At 33.6% G+C, this 27,473-nt stretch overlaps 1 protein-coding gene across 4 annotated transcripts; it reads right to left on the reverse strand.

Annotated features, from left to right (window-relative positions):
* Positions 1-966: 966 nt before the first annotated feature.
* LOC119639133 (abl interactor 1) lies at positions 967-26,829 on the reverse strand. Of its 4 annotated transcripts, none has more exons than XM_038036357.1 (4): positions 26,687-26,829; positions 1,847-3,295; positions 1,509-1,781; positions 967-1,448 (listed from the first exon to the last, which is right to left on the reverse strand). In XM_038036357.1, exons 2-4 carry the CDS (start codon positions 3,233-3,235, stop codon positions 1,320-1,322), a joined length of 1,791 nt encoding a protein of 596 aa, XP_037892285.1. In that variant the 5' UTR covers positions 3,236-3,295; positions 26,687-26,829; the 3' UTR covers positions 967-1,319. The 4 variants fall into 4 exon arrangements, with proteins under 4 accessions (XP_037892285.1, XP_037892286.1, XP_037892287.1 ...); XM_038036358.1 differs by lacking the exon at positions 26,687-26,829 and adding an exon at positions 25,235-25,500; XM_038036359.1 differs by lacking the exon at positions 26,687-26,829 and adding an exon at positions 15,691-15,784.
* Between the last annotated feature and the right edge of the window lie 644 nt (positions 26,830-27,473).

The raw sequence follows: 27,473 nt of genomic DNA on the forward strand, positions 1-27,473 counted from the left end.
TCCACAATTGCAGTTCGAACATTTACTACAATACAATTATAACAATAATTATGATCGAATCATTTTGGATTTGAATTTAATTGTTAAATTAAAATTAAAACTTAATAAATTACAATTTTTGACTTGCATTTTACGAGCGTTTACTTTTTCCAAAATTTACGAACACTCTGAAGTACAAACAGATATAATGGGTTTATCTTTCCCCTTTTCTCTTATTTATGCTGTGCATTAGCATATTAAACAAAAAAGAAGAAAATTAATCGGATTTTACTTATCAAACATTTAAACTAACTATTATTTCTTATATAAATGAAAAGCAATTATTAATAATCTAGTATAGGAAAAATGTGTAACAAACAAATTAGCAAAATTGTGTCTGTGTACGTGTGCGTGTATGTAAAAAGAACACTTGTTTGCGAAATGAAGTAGAAATTTCAATAGCAAAAATACATTCGTCGCATCAAGAGTGTATATACACTCAATTCTTTTTTTACACGGTCTTTTTTACGCGGCCTCTTTTTTTATCCTATTTCGTAATAGCACGGTTCCCCCATAACTAGAAATACATGAATCTTTTTTTGTATCTTTTTTTTTTTACTTTTAATTTTGACTTTACTAGTCGATTTCATCTACTACGGGGGGAATAGCTGAATTTCACGATCACTTTCTTGCTCTTGTTTTTCTCGTTGTACTTCAACTTGACCAGAACATCTTGTTATTCAGTATTTATTTTGCATCAGAGCGCTCAGTTGCAATAAACGATTTCGATAAAATTCCCAAAAGCTTAGTCCATGTGCTCACTTGTTATCAGATTAAACTTTTTGGAATTTTCACTATACATTAATTTTAATTTTTGTTTTCTTTGTAATAAAAACGAATGGTTTTTTTTTTATAAATATATATAATACGAATTTCGTTAGTGCTTTTTTTGCACGGTCTTTTGGGAAAATATTTCAATTTTCGAGTTTTTGCATTTGACACGATTTTTTAAAAGTTATAGAGCATATCCCCAAATTTATCATATTTCATATTTCTTTAAATGATCTTTTTGCACGTTTTTCTAAAGAAAGCGTCAGCCGTGTAAAAAAAGAGTTAGCTGTATATGGAAACAAAATATACAGAGAATTTGCTTACATTGAGATTCTATCGTATCATAGGCATATCAATATATATTTTATATAGTATATATATCACTTACATGAAAATACTTATGATTAAAAGAGATTTCGTTTTTTGCTTTAGTTACATTAGATTTAGATTTTGAACATCAGAGAAAGTAAGAATTACCTTTAAATGAAAATTATCAGTTAAACATTATTTTATATTGTGGGTACATTTGTTGGTACATATTCAAGAAAATTAGCCGGAAATTGTCCCTTGCGGCCATTTGATTCGCCAAATAACCAGTCTTCATTAATTCTATATAATATAGTAACTAAATCGTTTTCCTAATGCAATAAAATGAAAATCAATGACTTTTTTTTTCCGTAAATCGATCAAGTTTTTACCTTCAATTCCAAATCGCCTTCAACCTCCGCCGGAAAATGATATAAACATTTAACGTTTTGTAAATGATTAACATTACTAGGATAGGCGGAGTAAGTAGGTGTACTATTATTTGAAGATACTGTTGAAAGATTTTTAGATAACTCGGCCTTTGCAGTGAGCGGTATCTTTATTTCAATGTAATTAATCGGAAATATACCTTCACAGCCAGCTCGTGTACGACCTCGATACCAATCGGCACTGATTTCTTCAAGTAAATAGATTTTCTCGTTTTCCTAAAATACAAAGAAAAAAAACTGTAAGTAACTTAAACAAGTATTAAAATACATCGATTCCTTACCCGAAAGCATAAGTCTCCCTCCTCGTTACTATCAAAGTCATATAAAGCTATACCGTAAGGTTGCTTTGAAGTAATAGTCGCACCTATTTCATTATTCGCACCGAGTAGAAGAGCATCAGCTTTCCCGGATATTACGTCTAATAGGGATACCGTTGGATTTGATATGGCTGCTGTTGGTGGTGGTGGCGGTGGTGCATATTTCGGCATTGGTGGCGAGGGAGGACTTGTAAAATCATCACCATGCGTGGAGGGGGTGCTGTTATTAGATTTTTGAATTGGTGGTGGGTTTGGAGCTTTCGGTTTTTGAGATAATTTCGGCTTAATAATTGTGGGCATATTAAGAGCCGGCGTGGGTGGCACTAAACTTTTTCCATTACACAATGGATTGTCTTGGCTGTTGTGTATTCGGGCGTTTATCGTATTGAGATTACGTACATGGGCAGTCCCAATACTACCGTAATCATTCTGTGTATTTACATCCGTACTGCCAAATGTCTCCCACGGATCTAACGGGCTAGTAGTGGTGGGTCGTGATCGTCCAGCCGCACCAAAATCATCCTCAAAACCACTTTCAGGCTGCGAAACGCTACCATTGTTGGGCGAACTGAAATTCGAATCTGAACTAAAACTGTCTACGCTCAAGCAATCGCTATTTGACTTTTGGGTAAATGTTGGTGAACTGGGCGGCGAATCGAAGCTTATCAATTGAGGTTCTTGTTGCTGCGTCGAGTTTAAAGAGCCAGGGCATAAATTCGGTATTGTATTCCAAGCTGCATTCCAATTGCTGGTGGTGTGCAAAGTAATTGATTGTTGTTGCTGTTGTGGCTTTTGTGCTAAGGTCGCAGTACTACCGTAAGCCGCCGAATTGTATATCCGAGAAGCTGTATTGGCCGTAATTGCTTTGGACGCTTTTTTACGTTGGAAAATGTTACTGAGAATGTTAGTGGATTGCGGTACAGGCGGTGTGGGTGCTCTTGTCTTCGGCTTTATCTTAGGCGGCGGCGGTCTCGGCGGTGCTGTCTTCTTACCTTTATTCGGCACTGTCGAATTTATTGTCTCTCCGTCTGTCAACAAATCGAACGGTGAATCACTCCAATTCGTGGCTGGTGTGTAACGGGCTTGAGGAAATTTCCTTGCCAAAGAATTGCTATTAATTGTGTCATTACTTGCGCTAACTGACGTTTCTATCGCTGCTGAACTTTTTGTTGGCGGAGGTAATTTAATAGTTAACTTTGGTACGGTAACATTATATTGTTGCGGTCGTTGGTTTAATTCTTGTTGTTGCTGTTGTAGTAAACGTAATTGCTGTAGGCTAACATTGGCATTGGCAGCCGCATTCTGTCCGCGCAAAGCAGGCGGTGCCGGTGCCGGTCGTGTTGGCATGGTCATGATTTCCCCCGTGTCAGTATAACAGAATTATACAAAATTCTTTTCAGTGTTGTATTAAAACTAAAAAGAAGAAGAAAGTAAAACACTATTATTATAATTATTATTATGCCGACCCGCGTAAGATGGGGGCATACTCATTTTGTTTTTTTCCCAAAAGAAAGCCTATAAAGTATATATATTTTTGATCAGCATGAAATTCTGAATTGATTTAGTCATGTCGGTCCGTCTGTGTGGTCTTTGTTCACTCTGCTGTTGACAAAATTTAAGATATCGGCTTCAAATTTGGAGAAATATTGGAAGTTCCTGCACGCAGGTTGGTATTGAAAATGGGCCAAATTGGTCAGAGCAGAACGGCGCAGTGAAGTGTAAACTGAATGCAACTCCGTTTTTTTTTTTAAGAGAAATATTTCGATTTTTGCTCGTTACTCGGAAATTATAAAACTTAGCAGACTGAAACCTTCCACATTTACTTTGCGAGACACTTTACTCTCTAGATCCTAAAGTGGAAACAATCGGCCATGCCCATAAAAAATTAGGAACAATTCAATTTTATTTTTTCACTTTTTTGAGATTTCCTGCTTATTTATCGGTAAGGCATATAGCTTGCACAAACATTAGACGGACAGAGGGACAGACAGGCTTCAATCAATTCAGATTACGATTGTGAATCGATCGGTATAATAAAATATGGATCTATTTTAAGACCTTCTGCTTGTTGCATACGTCCGCATCAACTTAATATACATTGTACCACAGGTGGTGTAGGGTATAACAAAGTATAATATTTGCGTTCTATGATAAAAGTAAGTATTACACAAGTGTTACACAATCCGGTGTAGCATATTTAATAATCGTTCTAGATCAGCTATAACGCTTTTACTTGTTTTATAAAAAAAAAAAAAAATTAAAATTAAAAAAAAAAACAAATTATAAAATAAGAAAAATGATTTTGAATTATGTTTCAAAATTATCCCAAATTTTGTTTTTTAATTCAGTACAATTGCTATCTGATATGTACAATGCGCGATATATATACCATATTGTATATATATCGACTAAATGAATCTTCACTTCATCTTGCAATCAAATATCGTACACAAGTTAGTGTTTTTCTTGTTGTTTTAAAAATAATTGTGAAGCAAAAAAAAAAAAAAAACAAAAAGAAGAGAAAGAAAAAAAAGATTGCACATACAAAAATAAAAATATGCGTCAACAAACACACACTTTATGTGTTAAATATTCCGATTTTGAACAATAAAACAACAAAACGAAACGAGACGAGACGAAACAATAAAAACAAAAAAGGAACGATCAACCGTAAATTGTATGCGAACTTTTTAACAATTAAACGTACAAAGTTTTTGCTCTTTCTTTATGTGAACACACCTACGTCGTTTACACCCACTTGCATAATAATAACCAGAAATGCAATCATGAACTCGGAGGCACGAACAAAAAAAAATTCTAATGAATCAATGTAAACAAAAAAAAAAACAAAAAAAAAAAATTTCATTTCATTAATTACATATTTTTTCTAGCTCACTCTCTTTATACCCTACACCAAATCTTATATATTAAATTTGTGCGAATGCATACAACATCTAGAAGAACTTAAGTTAGTTTCAACCTTTGTTATGCCGATCAACTCAGAACCATTTTGCGAATCGATCTAAGCTTGTCTGTCTGTCCGTCTGTCCATCTAATGTCCGCCCTTATGCTCATATGTTCAACCCACTCTATCGATTCAGAAATATTTCGTGAATCGATCTATGCCTGTCTGCCCGTCCGCTGTCCGTCTGATGCCTACGCATGTGCTCTTGGACTTAACCCAACCCAAGCCCAATCGACTCGGAATCATTTTATAAATTGATCTAAGCTTATCTGTCCGTCCAAATGTTCATGTGATGTCTCAGCTTGTGTTCTTGTGTTCAACCCACCCAATCAACTCATAGAATCATATTCTGATGCGATTTAAGCTTGTCTGTCTATCTGTCGATCTATCCACTTAATGCCTGCTCGGCATTCCAAGTCAGAATTTTTTCAATATTTTGACGAAATTTAGTAAGCAGACGTTAATTGGCTTAATAACGAACCCTGTACAAATACTTTTGCTAAAAGACCCCATATAACGCCTTACGTTGTAAGATCGTTATATAAAAAACAGTTAATATTTTTAAAATTTCTCGACAAAAATCGCTGAGTAATAGCATTTCATATTAATGCGAAAAATTTGAATCGGATGAGATCATTTTTTCAACCATCTATTATATAACTGTTCCTAGGAAAATTGAACCTTCAAATGTTAAAAAGTAACTTTTTATTTTCTGATGACGATGAAAACTGATCCATATTAGTACATAAAAACTAACCTTACCGAGTTTGGATCAGGTAAGTCTATTTTTTTCCCCCCTTACAGGGATTGTCATGAAAAACCAGTCTTTGTATGATAAAAATGTCAAATTTTTAATATTTCATAAAAAATCTTGATCATATGGATCTATTTTGTGGATCACAGTCTATGCAAAAATTCTTGTATTTAATGGTGAACATTAATTCAATCGTAGGAGTTTAGCATGAAACAAATCGTAAGTAATCCGGATTACATAGGTCGATTTTTTAGATCGCACTATGTACAGATTTTCATGAATAATAAATTCTTAGAGAGTGGTAAAGAGCAGTTTGTAAGTTTAAAAGTTAGTGAAACCTTTCACTTTACATCACATCAGTTGACTTCTTGGGCATCTTTCGATGTATAATTTTTTTTGTACGATCACGATAGTAATTGAATTAACTGCATTATCTCAGTTGGCGTAGGGTGTTTAATTGTTGTTCTTGCCTCTCTATAATATTTTAAGTTATTTTTCTTTCTTCTTTTACTCATAACTAACTAACTTGTGCTTACATACTCTCTGTTTTCGTTATATTAGTTCTGTGACAACAAAGTGTTTAGCAGTTATACACGAAATGACTTAAGGTGAACTCAATTAGTTTAATTAGTCATATTTATTACTACATTTATTCACTTGTTTTTAAATGCATAGGAAAAAATTGTGCGCTTCTCAGATGTGTAGATAAGCAATAATCATTATCAATTATGTGGCGACTTTGAGGATAAGGCTTACTGTCGCGTAGATAAATAAAGAAAACAAGTAAAAACGCTGGAGTGTGCCACGAACCTAAGACCACACTATAGTTCCTATAACGATATTTCGAAATACGATTTTATATAGGAAGTTGTCGAAAAAGTGATCTGATCCGAACCATTTGCCGTAGCGTTCTTGGGGTCAGAACACCACCAGTGTATCAAATTTCATTGCAATATTTTAAAAATTGCAGTCCCTAAGTTAAGCACAAAATGGACAGACGGATGATGATGTTTGTTATACGAACTTCAGTTTTCGTTATATGAGAGGGAGTTCAAAAAATTGGCCCAGCTGGTCCAAAGTTTTCACAACAATTTAGAATGTCGAAATAGTATTAATTAATCACTTTAGCGACTTATTAAATAGAGCTTTATGTGGGGAGTGTCCCGATCCAAACTATTTTCAATAGCTCACCTTTGAGTCAAATACGTCAGTGGACCAAATTTCACCCAAATATCTCAAAGATTTTGCGACTTGTAGCTTAAACAGATATTTATATGGACAGACAAACGACCTATTCACGCACGATTCGCTTGCTAATACAACCAAACCAAGCCTGACGTATTTTTATCCCTCTTGGATCGCTAATTTTTCTCTCTCATTATTCTCATATGTTACTCGCCTTCTCTCGCGCGTTATCAATCTTTTTAGAAATGTTTCGATTTCGTTTCGTTTCAGCAACGATTTCATGATCCATTTGTGTCTCTATTATTAGCTGATATTATGTCCAAATATCAGGCTTTTTCCTTGTATCCTGCCTTTCGCAAATGACTCAAAACATTTAGTGTTCCAATGACGTCGTCGTAGGATGAAATGTGGATCAATTCTTTCAAGACCGGTCTTTCAGCAGTTCCTTCGAACGCTGCTAAGCATTTCAAATATGAAAACCAAAAATGTTTTTTACAGGCCCTGCAGGCGTCGTTTCCGCTTTGGTCGTTTCAAGTCATATTGTAAAATATATAAAAAGAATTTTCTCATTTTTCAAACGCAATTACTTTCGATTGATTTAACAGATAACATGACAGTTTATTATTATTTTGACTTTTTTTTTTTTAATTATCTATTGACTGTCACTTTTCACACTGCGTCCTAAGCATGTGTTGGTGGCGTTTGTGTTGACAAAGTCGGATGAGGCAAAACTCCATAAAGTTCATATATTCTTCGCTTTTATTAGAACTGTTGTTTTTTACACCCTACACAAGCTGTGATACAAGGATCTATTAAGTTCGTGCGGATGTATGCGGCATCTAAAAGGACTTGTCATAGATCCATCTTTTATTACACCGGTTGTGATTCTGCATTAATTTAAGTTTGTCTGTCCGTCTGTCCACATGTGTTATTTTCTTGTGTTCAACTTACAGATAGAAATTTTTCAGAAATTTTTATAACACTTGGTACCCTGGGCCACTTTTCCGACCACCCTTTCATATAAAGCTTTCACTACCAGATCTTGTTTCGATACCCCATTTGAAAATTAAAAGTTGCCCACACCTGCCTTCGATGCTAGTCCTTTAAAACTTTATTCTGAAAATTTATTTCTCTACCTAAATTAATTATGCTAATAACGATAATAATATGTCAAGAGCAACTAACCACATTATATATATATATACACGTACATGTATACATTATATATATATAAGATCTGCACGGTTTTTTGGTCATCTTTCGAGGTTCCTTTTGCAGCCTGCTCTTTTCAAATCATTCCAAACTGTCGTGCGGTCGATGTTTAGTGCCTTCACATAGCCCTTTTTCCTGACATAGCGTCTTTCTTCAAATATTTCACTCAATTTCAAATCGATATCACTTTTTACACGAGCAATGTATTAGAAACGAAACGACGAAATGTCATCTTTTAAGCCTATAAACTCGTTCGAGACAATCAGGGCACCAAGACTATCTAGTGGAAAACAAAAGCCGTGGAGACCTTTTATATCGGCCATTATAAGCAAATTTCGGTATGGCCCGAATAAATGTTGTTTATTATGCCTTCACAGCATGTTACGATTATTGATTAGTACAAGAGAAATACACATCGAAGAAATCCTTTATAGTATATAAATAGATAGAGAAAATCATTATGAGATAGAATCGATATGTTAAGGCAAATTTGATATCGTCCTAGGAACCATTTTATCCGTACATCTGTCTTGCCTTCAAATTGTGTTGTAGTCAACAAATTATGCCCTATAGTAGGTTTAAAGGCATTTGCCGGAGTAATTTGAAAGAAGTTCGAAGTTTAGAGATGATACCATTGCCAATTTTCAATCGCAACACGGGTGAATATATTAGATTTGCCAAACAACGCTTGTAAAGCGTAGAAATTTGTAACGAAGATACACACCATAAAACATTTAATCACTTTTGAGCTGAAATTCATATTCTGACCTTTGCGTCGCTCAATTGCTCATTAGAGGGAAAAATGTATTTGTTGGTATTCCGAAATATAACAATTACAATCAAATTGTTCATTACTAATTTTGTTATGTGAAACAAGTTCATTAACTCATTCGCTACCATGGTCTCCTGGGAGAAACATCTACCGCAGCCCAAGATTTTCCCAACTGACATAAAACATGTCATATATATATTTGCGATGTGGGTCTGCGGTAGATAATAGCTGAATCACATGTACATATACATACATATGTGACGTTTGATGGCGAAAGAGTGAAGCCACCGAAACCACAAAATAAAATATGGAAAAAGTGTTATAGTGAGCCACGACCTACCATTACACACCTTACATCACCGTACAGTTTTATTCACGCAACTAATTTGCAAAATAAACCTTTATCGGGGAACTCGTCCAAAACCATAGCAAAACAATAGCATTCACCTTGAGATCAAGACACGCCAGTCTACCAAATTTCAAAAAAAAATTTAAAAATTGCCGCCAGTAGATTGAACATATGGACAAACAAATTTAAATCGATTCAAAAAGCGATTCCAAATAAACGGGTATAATAAAAGATGGGTCCTTCTGATTGTTGCATACATCCGCACAAACTTAATATAGACAAGTGATGCAGAGTAAAACAAAAGGCTGTGACGCTACTTAAAATAAAGTTGTGAATTTCAAAAGCAAGGTAAGTATTGAATAAAAAAAAAAAAGCACAATTTTTTTGCAAAATTTTTTCTATGCCAAAAGCGAAAATAGTAAAAAAAAAAGAAAAAAACAAAAGAAAACAGTTAAACTGTGTATACTATGTCATCATTCACTTAAATAATTGCAAATTATTAGCCTTTTATGTTGATGAGAAAAAAAAAAAAAAGGAGGAGGAATCATTAGCTTTGGTTTTGTTGATTGTTGTTTGTGGAATGAACAAAGAAAGTCTTTTGTTGTTTGTTCTCTCTTTGATATATATATATATATATATATATATGTGTGTGCATGTTCGTTACGCGTACATTGTTAAATATTAAATGAAATTTACGCCTTAATTGCTAGCCTTTTATGAACTCTTGACGTTGTTGCTATTTTTTACTGTTACTGTTGTAATTGGGTAAATGAAGCTAACGAGCGAACGAACGAACGAACGAACGTGATCATGATCAATAAAAAAATTTGTATTAAAAATTATTATACCGCGGTCGAGTATATGGAAATCATTCAATTTATATATATGTATATGCAGAGGAATTCAATGCAATTTTGTTTCAAATGATTTCTTTTCTTCCTCTTCTTATTCTTTATCTTCTTCTTATTACTAATATTATTATTATTATTATCTTTCCTTATGCATACATGCATATTCTCCATTTTATTGCAAGTAAATTGAATTAAAAATTTTTTTTTTCCAGCAATTTTTTCATTTACTTGCATTACATACACATATAGTATGTATATTTGACAAATTATTATAATTACATTTATCAAAAAATAATTATTATCAAAAAAAAAAAAAAAAAAAAACCAAAAATTTTCTTTTCCTTTATCTTCTGCTTCTTTTGATTAATTACATGATTTGTGCGATGAGTTTTCATTACATTTCCTAAGCAAATATTCGTTTTAATCGCTTTACGCTTATATTAAACTGCTACTATACGAATGAAACAAGAAGATTATAAGTATGACTCACTCCCTACGCTATTATTACATGCTTTTCACTCTTCACTGTGTATCGATGTATCTATCTGTCCAACCATTAAATATTTTTTATTTTTATAATATGTATATGTATATATGTATGCATTTTATATATATGCATTTTATATATATATGCATTTTATATATATATGCATTTTATATATATGTATTTATTTATATATATGTATATATATGTATATATATGTATTTTATTTACTTTTTCGTTTAATGAGTGGTGAGTTACTCTACCCATCGATATTTTCTTTTTTAATTGCATTTACAATTGAATGGTTTTTAATTGAAGTTTTATAACACCATGACATAACTATATATATATATATATATATACACGTGCAGTTAAGTAATTTGAAACACCAATTGTATGTGAATTTTGTTTAGAGCGGTTGACACATTCGCCAAAACGAACACATATGTGTTTAATAAATTTACATGCAATTGCATGTAAACGAAAACGTGTCTTCTTTGTTTGTACAGCTGTTTGGAAGGACCGTGGGATGCACTCATTTTATCGAAACGCTTGCAACGTGCAAAAAGAAACCTCAGAGGCCCTGCAAAATGTATATACTCTTAATCTGTCTGTCTGTCTGTCTGTCTGTCTGTCCGCCTGTTGTAATCGCTTTATCTTTTCTAATAATTTAAATATCGACCGCAAATTTAATGATATGTAAAATGAGCCAAATCGGGGAAAGGACCTGCCTACAATGCTATCGGAATTGAATACACCTTTGTTTTCTGGGTTTTTTTTTGCTTATTGCTCATTAAGTCTAATTGGACCACGATAAAAAATTCCAGGTATTTTACAGGATTACAGTTAAATGCAATCTTCTTACTTCCTTTTTTTTTTAATACCCTTTTCGAAGGATAGTGGCACATATATATATATTTTTGCCAAACGTCCTACTGCAAAATGTATAAAATCTTAATCTGTCTGTCTGTTCGTCTGTGCCAACTACTCTCTTCTTACTGTTGCAAAAATTTTGACATAGATTGCAAAGCCAAAAAGAGCAAAGGATATAATGCAATGGGGAATTGGATACACTTCTGTTTTCTGCGTATGTTGCTTGTTAATCATAAAGTAGGATAGAGGATAGAGGATAAAAATGTCCATGCATTGAAAAAACTAACCACGTCCCTTCAATATTATAAAATGTGAGGTTAAACATGGACGATTTTAAACGGTTCGATCGCAGCCAATTGTAAACTTTCTTTTTTTTTTTTTGATACCTACTTGCAAAGGGTGACGGGATAACATGTATTTTTCCAAACACTTGCAACAATTAGAAAAAAAATTTCAAAACCCCTGTCAAAAATGCATATCCTTAACCAATTTCAAATTCTGAATTTATTCAGGTATTTCTGTCTGTCCGGTTGTGTAAGACGCTCACCCACTCGCAAAAATATTCAAATCGACTTCGCAGTAAGCAAAACCAAAGGAAATTCTTGCATGCACGTTGATATTGAAAACGGATCAAATCGCACAAATCTTTACTTGCAACTTATAAATAATCCATGTAATGTAATTAGTCGAGTAGGTAAGAATCCCGATTGCCACGACAGTCAGCGTTCGTGGGTTCGAATCTCAAGTGCGGTAGTTTTTACTTTGTGTGTAGCTCAATAGGCGAAGGGGGGGATAATCCCTGCCGCTTAGGCATCTGGCTATCTCTTTCATTACTTCTTGCTGACCGTCAGCGTGTAACACGACTAGGAAACATCTCCTGAGTGATTGGGCGTATTCTATGATATGATTCTGCAATATTTCTACTAAAATGAAAAGCATTTACCGAAAACACCTTTTTTTTTTATCCTTTCCTTAAAACAATTCGACTAGGGCAATATATACATTTCTTACTGATTTTTGCATGTAATTGACATTGAAGTATGCATTTACTTGCAATTCAATCATATGGGTGTAAACACATTTATCTCTGAAGCGCTTTGATCGCTGAAAAGGAAATGTATTATAAAATATATTCAAATGTTTACGCATTTTTCGTATTTATTTTTATTTAGTATTATTCACTATATTTACACAAACACATGCCAGGTAGGTAAAAATTTTAAAATAAAAATAAGTAAAAAAAGGGACCAACTTCCTTATGCACCCTTAATACTGATCAATAATATGTAGAACTTTTATGGTCTGCTAAAGCTTTTCCCTCAGCGTTGCAAACGTTTAGATGAAAGAAAGAAATTTTAATATTCGATAATATTGGATAGGCGTGGCCGATTTTTTGCACAAGTGCTGCAGGCCCACCCATAGAAAATAAATGCCAATTTTCATGGCTCCACCCGTTGTCGAAAAAGGCCTTCTTTCTTTTCAATTTTTGAAAGCAAAAGTTATCTTGCGTTAGGGTCCTTTGAGTCCTTTAAACGGTTTTGTCGTTCTTCGATGCGAATTTGCCTGCAATAATTTCCAACGTTTATCTTAACTTTTGCTTCAACCAAGCAAATGCTTACCACAACAATACAGATGGACAGATGGACAAACGAACATACTTAAATCGGTCCTGAATTTAATACTAAACAAAAATGAATGCATATATACTTTATGCGGTCTCTGAAACTTCTTTCAGAAGATCGCCCTATTACAATCCTCTTAATTCACCCTTCAACGGAGGATGTAAGAAAGATTATTATGCCGGTATACTTATAATGACAAGCGCGTTGTTCAGCTTTTCTTAATAGAAACAAATTCATTCGTTATGCAAATAGTAGAAAGAGAACTTGGATATTATCGTTAAACGTCCGGTTATGGTATATAGAAAACATTCGCAGACATATTCAGAAATTTACATCAAAATATAATAAAAACAAAAAAAAAACGGAAGTAAACAAGTACGAACATTATAGTCGGACATGGTTATCCATTAGATATCCTACATCACTTCGCTTAGCACAATTTTTCACAGTTTTCAACAAAAATTATACATTATTTTCATGCAAAGGCATACCACGCATGAAACCACGCTTATTGGCGGGACCGGGATGCGTAAACGTCCACTTGTCCTCAATTTTGTTAACTTAATGTACTCATCAAAGATTTTATTATTTCCCAATTGCTTCCATCAAAAAATCATAAGGCTTTGTTGCCATAAAAGAAATTGCTTCCCTGAGAGCCCCTGTATATGGTGCGGTTTAAAAAATAGATCTATATTATCAAATTCCCTATGATTAACTTGCCAAGGATTGACTTTTATCATAACATATTAAAAATTACACCCTTTTGGCATGAACCCTTATATGGATTGACATCCAAAAATAGATCTTCTTGCTCGAAATTCTTATTAGGAAAGAATTTTCATCAAGAAGTTTTGAAAATTAAAATTTTTTTACCATATGTAGATTTAGTTTCCGTAGGAACGGTTATATGCAAAGGTCTTAAACAAATTATTCTTTCCGATCCAAAGTTTTACACCAAGTTAGAACCAAGGCGAACCATTGTTACTAAATGATTTTGAATGAAAAATTTTAAAATCGTAATTTTTTTTCAATAAAACGGTTTTTCAAAATGAGACGTTATATGGGAAGTAGTCGAAAAATGGGGCTGATGCGAACTATTTTCAATAGCGTTCAACGATGAATCAGAGTACGTCAATGTACCAAATTTGATCAATATATCCCAAGAATTGCGACCCGTAAGTTAAAGCCAAAAATACAAGGACAGACAGATAGACAAGCTTAGATTGTTCTAGTAAAATTTTGCGCCATTTTAAGCCGTTCTGGCTGCACAATCCTAATATACCCTTTTACCGCAAATAGTGTAGGGTGTGAAAAAATCCCCTTTACATGAGTTTAAACTTTTGTACTTTTCTGTTGTAAAATACTATCACAATATAACCTTGCACATGCACATATAATAACATTTTTAGGCAATAATGCAAAAAAGTGTTTGAATAATACCGGTTCTACCACACAATTTATAGCATATTATCACCTGCTCTACTTAGCAGATGTTTTTTCTTTTCTTGAAAACACCTGCTTTTAAAAATTGATTTTGAAATGTTTTCAGCTCAACTTGAAAACATTGGAAAAAAAAATAATAAAAGTCTTTTTTTTTAAACTTATTATTATTATTATCTCACTTTGGATTAATTAGTATGTATGAGAAAAATTTCATTTGTTTATTTCCTTTGAATTTAATATTTTTTTTTTATATTTACTTATATTATTCTTATTATTTTTTCCCTTTAAATTTGATAACGTATGCAATGTATACAAAAAAAAAAACAAATAAAATAAATAAAATTTTCCGTGCTGAACAGTGTTGTAAGCAGCGAATATCGCCTAACACCTAATCAGTTGAACACATAGCTTGCGTGCGTTGAAAAAAAAAAACATTTGATTAGCCTTTAATGAAGAAATGCAAAATTAATAAAGTGAAAAATTTCTTTAAAAGTAATCTTTTAAAGCAAAGAAAAAAAAAAACAAAGTAAGAGCCGGGCAAAACCGGCCATTCAATACCCTACACCACATTGTCTACGGCAATCCTTATTTATGTATGAAATTACTATTATGGCATAATGAAAAGTGGGTCTATATATTCAGCTTTTCTACGTATTACATACGCCTGAACTAGCTTAGTATACCCTATTTAATCCTTTTTTTTTTTTCTATGCAACTCAGCGAATTTTCGTTTGTTGATTTGCTGAATAAAACGAAAAGAACAAGAAGATGAAGAAGAAGAAAATTTAAATATTATTTTATTTCAAATAATTTAAGCTTTCCTCCTTTGTTATAACTTATAGTTACAATAAAACTTTTCTAGTAAATGCAAATGTATTCATCATATGATTACGTTTTGTTTTTCCGAAAATACTGAAATCACTGTTTGCCTTGCAAAAGTCACGCAAGCAGTGATTTAAAAAGTTTGCCAAATATTTACGTTCACAACGCACAACGCACAACGCAACACAAGCTACACACAATTGACTTTGTTTTGACAGTTATTGCGCTACGCACAATGCGTAACGCAATCGTTATACTCAGCACTTAAATTTGTTGTAACACATGTTATACGATAGGCGTCATATGCATAGTGCCTTATATGAATTAAAAAAAAAGCGCAACATTGTTATCATTGACATTATTTAGACGAAGCAACATATAAATCGTTTAAGAAAAAAAACAACTTTTTTTTTTCAAAAATATACAATATTTGTAACTGAATGTTAATATAAATGCAATTTTATCCAAAGTATTACCACTTCGACCTAAATTTTCTTCACAATTTGCTTAATACGTTAAAATATAATCACAAAGAAAAAAAACTTGTTTCGAGTTCACTAAGCGTTAACTAAACTGTGCTCTATGTTTGCTGAAAATTCAATATATTTATGTTCACTCAAACGTCTAATGATAAGCGCGCGAAGAGTTTCTACTAAAAACGCATTTTACCATTGAAACTGTGTAACGCCCTTTGTTAGTTAAGAGTACCGAAATGTATTACGATCACAACAAAATACTGTAACATCAACAGAAAACCAAAAACAACACGTAATACAAATTACATTCGGTTGTGACCGAATCTTGTATGCACGCCATACCAATAGCAATTTCATTATAACAGAACGTGATAAAGTAGGAGAAAATTGACATTTCTTATTAGCAGTTATTAGCAGTTTAGGTCGGTATTAACCAATTAGCCGCGCATGACGATTATATAAGTCATGATACGTCTATCCGTCCTTGTTAGTTTTCCTCGTAAACTTTTATATATATTAGAAAATATTTTTATCATTTTGTCAAGTAGTTCCATTACAACCTATTTGTATATTACACAAACTCTGTGTTTGACGACCATACGAGTATAGCACTGAAGAACTCGGCAAAGTTATATGTTTAAATTGTTTTAGAAGTTTTAAGTGTTTTACTGACAAATTTTACTTAAACCGAAATAAAAAAAAGGTGAATATTTGATCATTTATATCCTTGAGAGGGTGTGGCCGAATTTTTTTTTTTTTCATTTTTAGCTAGATAATGTATTTTCATGTGAGGAATCTTGAAAAGTTTGCCTTTTTTACCTTATGACTGTGTAATGAAAGTTCGATCACGTATAAACTTGTGTGGGCGCGGACGATTTTCTTCAATTTTTGAATATGAACAGTAGAGTCCTGTAAAAAATTTTAGCCATCTGTCATTTATAATTTTTAATAACAAAGCTTTCCTTAGAGGAAAAAAGGTGCTCTCAGTTATGCTGACCGATTGGACCCCGTTGGGATTTTCAAGATCCTTCACTATTTTCGCCAAATATGAAATCGATGTCGATAATTTTTAAGATCAGACAAAAACGCAAATTCACACAGACGGATAGACATGGACGTAGCGTTGCAAAATTTGACATTGATCATGAATATATATATATATATGCATTTTATAAAGATGTTGCAAACATTATGATAAATGACTCCATCCTTCGATGACACGCATAAAAACGAAAGAGAAGTTGTAGTTCACTTGTATCGACCTTTTTAGACTTTTGTCTAAGGAATATACCACTTATAAGAAATTTCATCTGAAGTGAGGTCCAGGAAATAGACCCCAATATTAAATTGCTGTTATGAACAAATTTTCATCGTAAAATATTAACAATTAAACCTTTTGGCATGTAAGGGTTCAAATTTCGTGAGAATAGTTATATCCAAAAAAATATACCTACGTGAGCTGAATTCGACAAGGTTGATTTTTTAGTCAAACAATTTTTCCCATAAAATGTTGAAAATTAAATCTCTTTACCACCATACAAACAATCAATTTTCCTAGGACCGGTTGTGTTACAAGGGAATCAAAAAATTGCTTCATCCGGTTCAAAGTTTTCATACCAAATACGATTACTAAGCGATTTTTGTTGCAAAATACTCAAAATTACACTGTTTTTTTTTATTTTTATGAATATTTATGACATGTCAAAATAAGCCATTATGTGAGAAGCGATCAATAGCGTTAGTCTTTGGACCAAAACACGTGAATATTCCAAATTTCATTAAAACATCTCAAAAATTGCGAACACAAAAAGTACCTGCGCATACATCGGATACGGACAGAGGGACGGATAGATAAGCTTACGTCTATGGGTCTCTCTTAAGCCCTTCTGTGTGCTACATATGACCGTAGAAGTGATGTCGGGTATAATAAAGCCAAGCTACGACACACAAAACAACAGCCCTCCTTGATCGCAAGCTATTGACATCGAGAGTAACGATCTATTGGGGGCAAAAATGAATACCGAATAAAGAGCCAATATATTAAACGCAATATTAAGCTCTGGCTCTACCCTCCCTTTTCCCAATTCCTTTTGTGATAATATGTATGCTTGACATTGGCTTTTTTCTAAATCTTTGCTTTTGTTACAAACGTTACAATAAATTCAGTATGCATCTACTGTTTGAATGACGTAACTTATATACGCGTACACAGACGTGCATATGAGAAAAAAAAGCTAGGAAAAAAACAAAAAAAAAAAAAATGCCTGTCCGACTACACAACATTTTTTTGTACCAAGAACTGAATGGTAGAATGTTTTACTTTGTATTTTTTAATCCCCGCACGAGTGTGTTGGTGATAATTAAAAACAATAAATAAAACATGTAAAAAAATAAAGAATTCATTGATAAGAAGAAATAAAACGGCGCTTTTGATTAATTCTAATAATAATAATAATAATATCTGCATAAACTACTTACACTAATAATTTTGCTTTTACAATGAATTTGGAAAAATTAATTGAGGAAAATTAAAATTTGCATGACGTAGAAATTTCAATGAATAGTGTTACGCAAAAAAAAAAAAAAAAAAAAAAAAAAAAACAAGAAAAAGAATTTGGCGACAAAATAATAGCAGGCGTTACTTTAAGGGGTGTTTATGGGTATTTTTCAACAAAGCATATGTTCCTATTAATGGCAACAATTATACATACTTTCTACCTAAAACGGAAGTTGGTCAAAATGGGCAGAAATTGAAAAAATGCTATACACCAGACAACACATGGCTGTAAGTACATAGAGCGGATATGGCTAAGAAGTAAGTTATACTCGCGGGTTGGGTCGAACTTTCAATGTCTACTACTTCTTTTTTTTAATGATTAGTCACTCAGGGGATATCTTCGGAAGAGACGGATGGAGAGAGGGGGTATTGTTTATGAACGTTCGGCTTGAAAATGAAGACATCAGATACGGTGGGAAAAACTAGTGCTGATAGATTCTTGCGAAGTATGGTTGAAGAATAGTTAGACGCGGTAAGGCGCTGTGCGGCATGCAGGTAAGGGAGTAGTGTTTGTCAACGTTCGTCTTGAAAATGAAGACATCAGATACGGTGGGAAAGACTACTGCTTAAACGTTATTGCAAATATGATCAGCATGGTTAAAGAAAGGCGAGGCGCGAGGTAACTCCAGAACGAGTGGATGGGAACCCTGCATAAGCCCTGTAATCTTGTTAAAGGGTTTAATTGGCGGGCAAATCATTTTTATCTCAGTAGAAAACTTTCCCTGGGTGTACCTGTACAGAGAGATATCTTTAGTGGTTTAACATGGGTACACTACCTCGATGACATAACCACACGGATTAATTTAGCGGGGGCCCAAACTACGCTGGAGAAACCAGATATGTTTATTGTGTATGGATAAATAAACTCACTCTGGGTGGTGTTGAACCCTATAATAATCTCTAATCATTTGTTTTAGGAATGATAGAAAACGCAATTTGTCAAACTTATACTATTATTATGTTAAGTGTTTGCCTAATCAGAAACGTCCATAGCCCCCATAGCCTTCCTGAAAACTGGACATCAATAAAGGCGGACCATTACTCTCAGATACATCCGCTTTATTCCACGAAAGCAGCGTCAGTAAAGCAACTGTAAGCTTTAACTAATGGTCGAAATGTCATAAACTTTTTTTTGACGCAATTCCTTCAAGGGTTGATGAAAACAAAACAGACGTACTGACAAACAAGTATGCATCGATTCAAAAAATGATTGACAGCCGATAGAAGGACGGACATAAAAGCTTAGAATCATTTTCTGAATCTGAATGTAATAAAAGTTCGATCTACCTCGAGTCTTTCTAGATGGTAAATACACCCTCACAAATCAATATCCGCCTTTACCGCAAGTGGTGCAGACTATAATTACGCTAATGAAAAAAATTCTAAAAAAAAAAGAAGCAAATTGGACACTACCAGCGTAATGTACCAGCTATATTTTCGAGGGGACTATTCGATATTGAGCCTAGTGGTTTCAATAAAGTAGTCTCTTGAACTAAGATACTGCGCCCTGTAACTGCTTTCAGGATGTCCTTGTTTCGAATCTCATTCTTCTACTAAAGGAAAAGTGTAGGCCATCACAAAGAATAGGCTTTATTGAAAGGATTTGTCTACAATTGCAGATTGCGCATCAATATTTGTTAGACATAATGTTGGGTACTAGGAGAGGACTAAGAGAAGAGAAGTGCTAATGGTAGCATTGCGAATTTACTTTCAAGGTATCTTTGTATGTCGACCTCTTCCATGATATCGTCTATAATTAGAGATGGAGGAACAATAGACTTTGCCGCCCGAACAGCTTCCACATTTTCGAATCGACCGATAGGATTATACACTCCGGACGTTTTATTTTATCACCGCATGTTGTGAAGGTATTCTCTAGTTTGTTAATGGTTGCTCAGCTCAGTGATGTCCTAAAGGTCTAGCATAAAATATATTTACGGCCCTTTTAACCCGCTTTATAAAGCCAGTAGTGACCGTCTTCTTGTTTTTGTTTTTGTCTGCTTTCCAACTAACTTAGTGCGTATTTATATCCAGTCATTTGCTGCAATGTTCATGTAAAGCGTAGAAAAATGTGCGGAATTTTTCAATTATCAACAAAAACAGTTTATTTATGAACAAAGTTAAATGATTTCAATTATAAATATGTCATGAAAAAAACAACATTGTCAATAAAAATCCTGATATTCAATTAAATTCGACGCAATTTGGTTTTCTTAACAGACAGATATAATAAATTTATGAAATTTGGGTTTCTTATTACGTAATACCATATCTAAAGAGTAAGATCAACATCCAAGTCAAATTGCGCGGGTATATCGGATATATGAAATATTTTTTTTTGGTCTAAATTGGTAGCACAGTGTCATTAGTGTTTTGGTTGCGCTTGGCTTTATGCGACGCAAAGAGTATTTTTCCCGGTTCCTACCATGTTTGATGTTATTGAACACGGGAGTGTATTATATTTTGGTATGCGAAATATCTGGGATGTTGTCGAGAGACTTTGACTTCACCGAAAAGATATGTTTACAAGTCTAATAAAAATTTGAAAGAAGGCCGAGAACGAGTTGAGCAGTCCCGGAAGATCTTCAATTTCTAGCTATGAAAGTCACGTCAAATAAATCAAAGATTCGATGATTTCAAAACCGTCGACTCACAATTGGGGATCTCGGTGGTGTTATTGGTACGTCGGATCGATCAGTCTACAACACTTTAAGAGATAATTTGGTCCGAAAACGCGTCAAATATCGGTTGGCATCAAAAACGCATGAGTTCTGCGAGATCATTTCGTTAAAAACTCAACCCATAACGTTCCGCAACCGCCGTATTCACCTCATTCAGCCCCATATGACTTCTGGCCACTTCCTAATCTCAATGTTTTGACCCGCTTGAGAAGATAGAAACTGAATCGCAGAATCTTTTCGGAACTATGCTTAATGTTTCATGTTTTCATGATACCTCCAGTCAAAGAACGCGAAAGTGGGTGTGGAGTTACAATATACACAATATTAGTGAGAAAAGCAGGATTGAAAGTATTATTGAAAGACGAATCAATGTTAACGCGCATATGACACGATCGCTCGACGTATGGCAGTGTTAAAGAGACCGTTGCAGCCATAAAGATCGAGCTGAGAAGAGCGGAAGAGAGCCCGCTGTAGACCAAGGCCAATGACTTCAGGCAGACGAATTCAGCTAAGGTTCATACGGTTCTCCCGATGCAACACTTAGCGGTGCTATTAGACGCGTGGGCGGGTTTTAGTGAGTGCAAGTCCTATACCGACTTAGGCTTTAAAAACCTTCCTCCTCCTTAAAAAAAGGGCTTTCCCACACACGCTCACACTCTTGGAAAACCATTCACAACTCTTTGCAAAGCCAAATATTCGTGTTCGTGTCACGGCTTAAGTGCTGCGAGTTAACATCCCCCTCTTCACGCTTTAAAGTACACTGAACGACGACAGTTTTGTAAAGAGCAGATCCTTATAATGTACAAACCCGAATGTTCAAGTTACTTGTAACAAATGTGATGGAAAAATTGAACGCGTTGTATATGTTTTACCCAATTTTAACGGATAGAATTCACTTGCACACATAGTATATATGTTTGCGATTTATTTTAATATATAATACTTGAAATTAGAAAACGTCGTTTCATTAAGTGCACACTGATGCAATAAATGACCTTAAAACGTTTGTTAGAAGTCATTAATCTCAAAATGTTTATTTATTTTTTATTATTTTTGCAAAAAGATAAAAGAAAAATGAATTAAAAATAATATTATCGACTTGTTAAATAAAGCCAACGTGCTTAGAGGAGTGCACTCGTATAAGATAAAAAAATTTAGTGAGAGAGCAACCATCGTTCGTCATAGCAAACAACATTCACAAATCGAATGCAACTGTTTTTTCACCTGAAGCATCTCTAGATTTTTGCAATGGGAAACAACGCCTTTGCCTGCGACAGGATTACTTACATGGACTGAACTAATTTTACATCATTTGATTTTCTTATTGCTTTTGTTTCTTCCCCAAGTTCCCATGCTATATGGAAATTGTCTGAAATTGGGATAAGGAAAAATCTCATGGAAGAAATTTGAAGTTGTAACGACGACAACCACAACGACAATACTTTTTGCATAACTGGAACACTAATATTTCCGATATTCGATAAAGCCGCGCAATTTAATTTGAACATTGGTCTTATTTTTTGGACGCAGTAGTACTTATTTTTAATGACATTCTTATATCATTTGAGAGCAATTGGTAGATGTAACTGTGCAATATCAAAATTTGCTTACACCACTTTTTGCGAATTTCGAGTAGAGGCCTGATCTCTCCAATATAATTATTTTCCCAGATTTCCCTTGACAACAGTGACAAAAACAAATTGAAGACAAAAATTTGTTTGTACAAGCGTGAAGTCATCAGATATACTGCAAGCGTAATTATTGCTGAGTCGAATAGAATTAAAATCAAGTAAACAAATTATACTCGGACGAATTTTTTATGCCCGTCGCCGTTATCCTAACTACGACAAAGCAAAGTAATGGAACTAAACTATCGTGCTTTATAGTATGGAACGGACGAGGCTGACTTTCAAAATAACACATTTTGCCGCATAAGCGCACGGGCGTTGTAGACTTGTCCTTCTAAAAGTTTACGTCACTTCTACTTTTTTTTGCAAGTTTGTAGGCGATGTCTTCATTTTTGCAAATGAAAGAATATGTTTACCTCAGATACTGCACAGCTGGACAGACGAATGGATGGATAGGCGAACACGCAGGCATTCTTACGTGCACTCCAAATTTGAAATCGTCAAAAAATGTATATACTTCATGGAGTTTTTAAGGCTTGTTTATGCGCATTATGAAGGTATTGAAAAAAAATTAAATAGTGATACAATATAAATATTGAATTTTTGCCTTTTTCGCATACGTGCTACAGCATCGGCCATATGACTTCCAATTTTTATGCGTTTGCCTACTGCACTTTATGAGTAATGATCAAAATAAATTCCAATTTTCTCTTCCTTTCGAAACACAGATGTATTCTCAATTGTACATAGTACTGTAGGCGTAGCCTTCGACCGATTTGACTTAGAATGTTTCTGCAAATTTGAAGTCGACAGATTGATTTTTGCTGCCAAAAAATGTTTATAACACAACACAACGGACAGACGGCATATTTTAAAACACTTGAATTTAATGTTGAATTAAATGAATCCACTGCTGGCGACTCCTATCAAGTACAATCGATACAATTGAACGGATTTTAATGGGTAATAGAGTCTGAGTGTTCCAAAAGATACTATCAGGTGCCTTTTCAACATGATACGGCAACCGACCTCACGTTACGTTCGCAGCATTGATTTGCTATCAAAAATGCTGTGTTCACCGAAAAGGATAGATAGATGCTACAGAACCAATTGTATTACTTGCACGAATTTGATGATAGCAATGTGCAATAATTTGCGTTTTCTTTGTGGGGTTTCCTTCAAGTAAGCGAGCATTTTTTCATAAAAACAAATCTATTAGGGCTTATGTGCAAAAATAATGCCTGCGTTATGCGTAAGGCGTGACCCGCGAAATGTTAAATTAAGATTTATACCTGTGCATTTAAACGCAGGTGAACATATCGCTTGAAACGAAACAAAATCATGCTTTTTATATGCTGTGAAAAACAGCCAGAAAAAGGGAAAACTTAAAAGCTAAACAATATGAAAAGTTAAGCAAAGCAATAAAAATGAGCAAAATTAAAAGTTAAGCTGAACTAAACGAATTACAAAAACTATAATTCAAACAAAATTTTGTAGTCATAAATGCTTCGGTAAACAAATGCTAGCCATATAATTTTCTTTTAGCAACGTACGCAAGCTGTTTGTTCAACTGATTTTGCATTACTCTCAACCATGGGCAACGCATAACGCAAGCATTGTGTTTCGCACTTTAATTTTTCATCTGATAGATCTTTACGCACTATGTTAGTAATCTAATAACGTAATGTTGTCTATCGCTTATTTCGTCAAAAAATTCATACATTTATTCACATACGTACAACTTGCGTGCCTACATTCGTATATATACACAAATTAATTGTTGAAGGCAAAGTCATCGGCTGCAGTACTTTAAAGTAATCAGGACTACGATGGCGTAAGTAAGACGATTGTACCTACGTAGAATAAGTTAATGTGAACGGAAAGCGTAAAACGAAACGTCGATGATTACAGTACCTTAAAATAATAACAACTACGATGGCACAAGTAAGATGTTTTTTATGTAGAATAAGATAAGGTAGTAAAAAAAAAAAACAAAGCCTGTGCAAAGTCTGCTGAATAATTTTATATCACATAGCCGCCCTTATCGAAAACTCTGCCGCACTTGAGATTTGAACCCGCCTTGTTAGTCGCTTTCCTTTGCCGACTCGACAGCTCATGCGAATATATGCAACATTACGTGATTCAACAATGTTCTCCTCAATGGATTCTCTGATCAAGTGTTCGGCATCATTCTCCTACACTTTTTTAACAAACAAAAGATAGGAAATCGTAGAGAAAATTGACGTAGGAGAAGACATATCCAAAAGATTTAAAAAAAAGATAGTTAACGAAACTCATGGGAATCTCTTCATTCGAAAAGAATGAGAAGAAAGTAATTGAAAAGAAATTAAATAAGTCTTTGACAGATCAGAGAACGAATATTAATTCATTTACCACCAAACATCACATATATGTAGGGACCAACTTCGGGCAATTTACTATGTCACGTATAAACATGTTCGATATTGAAATGAAATTGTTGAGCTGTAAAACGATAAAATGTACAAAGACTGAGGTCGGCTTTTGTCTACACATTATCCAATCGATCTATTGTCGATGTGCAAAATCCAATTGATTTCGTATGTACATGAAAAGAATCTGGATGTTCTGTCCTGGTGATCTAAAATGCTTTTTGAGAAGTCGACAGAAAATGTTCTTACGTTTAATGTTCTTTTTACCTTAGTTTTTCTTTCAAGACTAATAGGGTAAACTATCATCACATGAAATTCTTTTATAATAGAAACCTTTTTCCTTTAAATTCTGGAATACTTTACGTTATTTCGAATTAACAATTTTCGGTTGTATCACAATTATAAAAATCACCCGACATCGCGTTACACATGCTCATTCATTTTTGCTCAGTTCATCATGCATTTTTCCATGAACGCCATGTGTCATGCATCGCATCAAACAAAAGCTTACTGTCCACCTTTGCTTGTGTACACAAATTACTAACTGAAAATTGCGCGCTCTATAGCTTCTCTTTACTTTTGACTTTTTTTTGTTTGTTTTTGCTTTTACTTAAAACTTGTTTCTTAACGTTAAAATTTGATTTAACGCGGCAAAAATATTTTCCTAATGCAAGTGATATTACTCTATAAAGTTTGTATCTATGCAAGCAATTCTCAAGATATATTCACAATGCATTTTTAAGGTTGCTTCAAGATCAATTGAAAACAAAAATTAAAAAACCTTTACTTTTTATCGTAATTTGTCACATCAAGCAAATTACTCGTGACAATCACTTATAAAAACGTAAACAAGTAATGAAGAGAGTTTCACCTTAAGACGAATTTTAGATGCTTACTACTTAGATGTATATATATCAAAAAGTTAAAATAATAATAATAGATGGGCCTACTAAACGCTTGTAATAAATCTTGACTTAATCTTTACCAAATAAAATGCCTTTAGATGACAATTTGTTAAAAATTAACGCACGGTTTAAGCTTTCTCGATAAACATTTTAACCCCGGTCGGCCAGATGCTGCACACGTTCAGCATTGCAAGCACTCGTTTCAATTTTCACTTTTAACTGATTAATTTGCTTGCAGGAAAAACAAAAGAATTTTATATATAAACCTAATATACTTTAAGAAATCATTTTTAAGATTTTGAGAAGTTGCATGAACTCCGGATTTTACGTTAAGCAAAGCTATACTTCCAAGGCCTTTGATATGATCGTTACAAAGTAAATGGCAAACTAATATGCTTCCCATTAGAAGTGCGTAAAAACTGTTTATTACTTTCAATCATGAAATTTCAAAGTACGTGAAATATTTATCAGTAGTAGGGAAGCAACAGCAAGATTCTTTCCTTTTTTTGGCAGACGTTTCCATAACTAATAAAACAAAGAGTGAAATATTCAAATAAATCATTTCATTTCATGCTAAATTATTTAGATATTTTTGTCTTTTAAACAAGTTTTGGCAACCCTAACACGTAATTAATGACAGAAAAAGGGAGAAAAACAGCAGGCCCAGCTGCCGTATTTGTCAACTTAAGATATGAGGAAAAAATAAACGACTTCCTTTTTTATTAGTTAATTCCTTTTTACTTTTCTTTTTTCCACAATTTCTTTATATGCAGATTTTTTTTCCTGAGAAGTTGAATAACTACAAAGTATTTACCTATATACCGTATGAGGCGTCTGTTAAATCTCTTAATTACGTTGTTGTTTCGTCGCAAAATATTTCGGAGAAAATTATTTTTGTTTTTTTTATAAAACTTGTTAACAGGTTTTTCTTACTTTATACTTATTTTCACACACTTAGCATAAAAAAACACTTGAATTTTTAATTTTTTATTATTCGCGTTATCGATTGCAATGATTTTTTCCGATTTTTAGTTTGTTATAAATAATTTTCTGCAACTACGTTTCATTTGTGAACAATTTCGGAACAACGCAAAGGCAAAATATAGTAGTAATAGTAATAGTAAAATATAATAGGCGCGATTATTTTTTAATTTTACACACACCTTTAATATTCAAAATTTCTAACTAAAGAGAAAAAAGCAACTGAAAAAAATCTAGAAAATGTTTAGATTTAAAAGCAAAATGTTTCGCTCTCTATTTCTTTTTCACTTTTTCAGATACGATAATCAGAAGTTCCTCTCTGAGCAAATAAAATTTTGTAATAAAATGCCAATACTACGATGGTGCCAAGTAAGCCTCTTAAAGTATCCGTTAATTGCAACAGAGAAGATAAATTTGGCTGCATTTTAGAGCTGCCAAGTGCCAAGTACTAAATTATTAAGAATTAAAAAGCAAACTGTCTTGCATGCAATATTTGTTGTAAACCATTGGATACAGCAATAATGTCAGTTATTTCTCCGTAATATTAACTCGAAAGAGGCGAAAAAATCGCTTATGCGTTATTACTTGATAGTTGATAATAATCCCGAAGTGTATCTCTT

Source organism: Glossina fuscipes, unplaced genomic scaffold (assembly GCF_014805625.2).
Source record: "Glossina fuscipes isolate IAEA_lab_2018 unplaced genomic scaffold, Yale_Gfus_2 112, whole genome shotgun sequence".
Classification (NCBI taxonomy): domain Eukaryota; kingdom Metazoa; phylum Arthropoda; class Insecta; order Diptera; family Glossinidae; genus Glossina; species Glossina fuscipes.